This window comes from Staurois parvus, unplaced genomic scaffold (assembly GCF_062004578.1).
Source record: "Staurois parvus isolate SC_StPar_1 unplaced genomic scaffold, SC_StPar_1.0 ptg000174l, whole genome shotgun sequence".
NCBI lineage: Eukaryota > Metazoa > Chordata > Amphibia > Anura > Ranidae > Staurois > Staurois parvus.
In genome coordinates, this window is record NW_028317970.1 from 2067061 (window position 1) to 2071817 (window position 4757).

At 49.1% G+C, this 4757-nt stretch overlaps 1 protein-coding gene across 1 annotated transcript; it reads left to right on the forward strand.

Moving 5' to 3' along the window:
* Positions 1 to 279: 279 nt before the first annotated feature.
* Positions 280 to 2734, forward strand: LOC149462506 (uncharacterized). Its single transcript, XM_089676839.1, has one exon. The coding sequence runs from the start codon at positions 280 to 282 to the stop codon at positions 1360 to 1362; it is 1083 nt and encodes a 360-aa protein (XP_089532965.1). The 3' UTR covers positions 1363 to 2734.
* Positions 2735 to 4757: the final 2023 nt, after the last annotated feature.

Here is a 4757-nt window from a genome sequence, read left to right on the forward strand (position 1 = left end):
ATAGAGGGGGTGGGGACCCTCGTCCTATAATCCCCTCATCACTGTCCCTCCTATAAAAGACAGTTCTGGTTGTTTCCTCACTCTCTGACTAAGGTCCATGAATAAAGAAATGACCTGGTAGGAGATCAGAGGAGCCATTTCCTAGTTCCCTTGAGGGTGGAATTGTAAACTCCTCAGAGACCAAGCTGCCTGATGTGGGCGGAGTCCTGGTTTGGGGGAACCAATCAGCTCCTGTCTAGTAATCCTCTTTGTCTTTGTATTTTAGTCCATGGCCGGGAGATGAGGAAAACCTCCGAGGATTGTCTCACTTTGTCTCCAGACTGTGAAGTAGAAGATGAGGATATCACACAGTATAGTCCAGGAGAAAACCCGGCTCCCTCCAATGTCCATCCGGCACCACCCAGTGTAGATGGACCATCGGATTCCTTGTATCCTGAGGAACCTCAGACTGTGCGGGACCAGGCCGGCCTTCCAATAGGGAAGAGCTTCTCCTGTACTGAGTGCGGGAAATGTTTCTGTTATAAATCCCATCTTAATGTGCATAAAAGAACTCACAGGGGGGAGAAGCCGTATTCCTGTCCTGAGTGCGGGAAATGTTTCCGTTTTAAATGTCGTCTTAATGAGCATAAAACATCTCACACAGGAGAGAAGCCACATTCCTGTCCTGAGTGCGGGAAATGTTTTTCACAGAAGTGCAATCTTTCCAGACATCAGAGATCTCACAAGGGGGAGAAGCCATTTTCTTGTCCTGAGTGTGGGAAAAGTTTTGTAGCAAAATCAGATCTTGTTAAGCATCAAAGATCTCACACAGGGAAAAGACCTTATATCTGTCCTAAGTGTAGAAAATGTTTCTCAGAGAAGTCTGATCTTTACAGACATCAGAGATCTCACACAGGGGAAAAGCCATATTCCTGTGCAGAGTGTGGGAAATGTTTTTCAGACAAGTCCAGTCTTTACAGACATCATAGATCTCACACGGGGGAGAAGCCATATGCCTGTCCTGAGTGCGGGAAATGTTTTTCAATGAGGTTCCATGTTTACAGTCATCAGAGAACTCACACAGGGGAGAAGCCACTTTCCTGTTCTGAGTGCGGGAAATGTTTTTCTGATAAGTCCAGTCTTCGTATTCATCAGAGATTGCACACGGGGAGAAACCATTTTCCTGTCCTGAATGTGGGAAATGTTTTTCAGAGAAGTCTAATCTTCACGCACATCAAAGATCTCACACGGGGGAGAAGCCATATGCTTGTCCTGAGTGTGGGAAATGTTTTTCACAGAAATCCAATCTTTACACACATCAGAGATCTCACACGGGGGAGAAGCCGTATGCCTGTTGTGAGTGTGGGAAATGTTTTTCAGTGAAGTCCAATCTTTACAAACATCAGAGATGTCACACGGGGGAGAAGCCACTTTCCTGTCCTGAGTGAGGGAAATGTTCCTCACTGAAGTCCTGTCTTCCTGCACATCAGGGGTCCCACACAACCCTGGAGGTGTATTAGTGCCTTGAGTGCGGGAAATGTCTTCTAGATGAATGTTGCTGGACATCCCAGCTCTCATGTGGGGAAGAAGCACACCCTGATATACACCTCAGATATACTCCATGGCTGATCTTCATCATGGAAGAAACAGTTCATAAGGAGATCAGAGGTCCCCAAAGACATGGATGAAGTGTGGGACCGGGTTGGCTATTGATAGCAGCTCAGTGGTTAGCCCTTCTGCCTGGCAGTACTCGGGTCATTAGTTTGAATCCCAACCATGGCACCACCTGCCTGGAGTTTGCATGTTCTCCCTGTGCCTGCATGGGTCTCCTCCAGGTACTCTGGTTTCTTCCCACATGCCAAAGACATGCTGGTAGGTATATTGTCCCCTAGTATGTGTATGTATGAATGTGAGTTAGGGACCTTAGATTGTACGCTCCTCGGGGGCGGGGACTGATGGGAATGAACAATTTATGTATAAATGGACAGTGCTATAGAAGTACCTGTAATAAATATGGAGTCATCGCCTCTCATTGGCTGAGTATATTTATGGTGGAAGCTTTCACAAACACTTAGAGGTTTAGTAAAAAAAAAAAAAGTTAGAAGGAATGTGAGTGACATTCGCCCGGCCATGACGAATATTAGGCATACTTTATTTCACACTCTGATTCCTTTGGCTCCATCTAGTGGCCATAATGTGGTATTGTGCCATTAGTGATTGCTGTATTTCAGGAAAAATCCACTATTATGTCCAATATTTAGAGGGCAATGTTATTACCAGGCTGCAGCTAGGGGGAGCTCTAATGTCACCCCAGCAGAGGGATCCCATCTAGCCCACATTAACCCTCTCACTGCCAGAGCTGTTTCTGCATGATTTTGCACACATGGGAAAATGCAGATTTTGGTCCTGAAGATGAGAGAAACCCCCAAACATCTATTCTGTGACATCAGAGGCCCTGGAGAATAAAATGGTGGTGATTGTTAAGGTGTTCCCCGTACACAGATTCCCCTTCATATCCGCCTTTATTTCCTCCTTTCCCCCATTTTCTATGTTGAGATCTTTTCTACAATACTTTGTTATAATAATGGAACACGTTGTGTATTGTATTGTACACCAATAATAATGACTCCGCCCCCACATTCCAGACAAGAGATCTTCCTGACCAATCGGATTTCTGCCTTTACTATTTCCTGGTTATTTTTGTAATCTTGTTAAAAGTGAAATTGTAATAAAAATGTATTGAATGAAAACAAAATGGTGTGTGTGTGCAATGATGACAGAGCTGTGTATCCAGAAACGGCTGGTCGGTGACACTTCCATATACAGCCCAATGAAGTGACAAGGAAGCCCTAGAACCCTTTGGAGGAACCCTGGCTGAGAAAGGCTGGACTAGGCAGTCACATATCTCTGCCCCCCTTGCAGGGTTCCCAACCCTCCGTGACTTTTATTACTGACACAACATGAACATTTACTGACGGAGGACATGTTTTTACTGACATCCTGAAAAATGACAGAACTCCTGTTAGGATTATTATTATTATTATACAGTATTTATATAGCGCCAAAGGGTTTGCTCAGCGCTGTACAGTAGCGGGGGGGGGGGGGACAGAACATGAGACAGGACAGTGACAATACAGTACACGAGGGGATCGAGGGCCCTGCTCTTTGGAGCTTACAATCTAGGAGGGAGGGGAAGGTGGCACAGGAGGAGATGGCTGTGGGGGATGGAGTGGTGGGAGGAGGGGAGGAGGTTAGTTGTTAGGTGAGGTCGGGTGTTAGGTGAGGTTGGGGTAGGCTTCCCTGAAGAGGAGGGTTTTCAGGGTGCGCCTGAAGGTGAGGAGGGTAGGCGACAGTCTGATGGATTGGGGTGGAGAGTTCCAGAGGATGGGGGAAGGCCTGGAGAAGTCCTGCAATCGGGCGTGGGAGGAGGAGACCAGGGAGCTAGAGAGTAGGAGGAGCGGAGGGCACGGGTAGGGTAGTATTTGGGTATCAGGTCAGTTATGTAGTTTGGGGCGGCATTGTGAATGGCTTTGTAGGTCAGAGTTAACAGTTTGAATTTGATGCGTTGTGCAACTGGGACCAATGAAGGGATTGGCAGAGGGGGGAGGCAGATGTGGAGCGGTTGGTGAGGTGGATGAGTCTGGCCGCTGAGTTTAGGATAGACTGGAGTGGGGATAGCGTTTGTTTGGGTAGGCCGGTGAGGAGGGAGTTGCAGTAGTCCAGGCGTGAGATGATGAGGGAGTTGCAGTAGTCCAGGCGTGAGATGATGAGGGAGTGTACGAGTTGTTTGGTGGTGTCTGGGGTGAGGAATGTGCGTATCTTGGAGATGTTGCGAAGGTGGAGCCTGCATGATCTAGATAGCAGTTGGATGTGGGGTAGGAAGGAGAGGTGGGAGTCCAGGGTGACACCCAGGACTTTGGCATGTGGGGTGGGAGTGATGGTGGCGTTGTTAGTAGTGATGGAGAAGATGGGGGGGGCACGGGGTGGGGGGGAAGACCAGGAGCTCGGTTTTGGATAGGTTAAGTTTGAGGAAATGGAGCGACATCCAGTCTGATATGTCGTTTAGGAGGTGGGCGATGCGGGCAGAGAGTGATGGGGTGAGGTGGGGGGTGGAGAGGTAAATGTGGGTGTCCTCGGCATAGAGGTGGTAATTGAAGCCGTGGGAGTGAATAAGTTTGCCAAGGGAGGAGGTATAGATGGAGAAGAGGAGGGGCCCAAGCACAGAGCCTTGGGGGAGGGAGGGGGAGGTGGCAGTGTTGTAGGTGACGCTGAAGGAGCGTTGGGAAAGGCAGGAGGAGAACCAGGAGAGAGAAGCGTCCTTGATGCCAAGGGAGTGCAGTTTGGCAAGGAGGAGGGGGTGGTCAACGGTGTCGAAGGCCACGGAGAGGTTGAGGAGCAGAAGGATAGAATAGTGGCCATTGGCTTTGGCGGTTAGCAGGTCATTGGTGATTTTAAGTAGGGCGGTTTCGGTGGCAGTGCAGGGGACGGAAGCTGGACTGTAGGGGGTCAAGGAGGTTGTTATCAGTGAGGTGGGCGCTTAGGCGATTGTAGGCCAGTCGCTCAAGGAGCTTGGAAGTGAAGGGCAACAAGGAGATGGGTCTAAGGTTGTTAAGGTTGGTGGGGTCAAGGGAGGGTTTTTTGAGTATGGGGGTGATGTGTGCGTGCTTTAGAAGGGAGGGGAAGGTGCCAGTGGAGAGGGAGAGATTGAAGATGTGGGTGAGGGAGCGAATGATGGAGGGGGGGTGACTGGAGGAGCTGTGAGGGGATAGGGTCCAGGG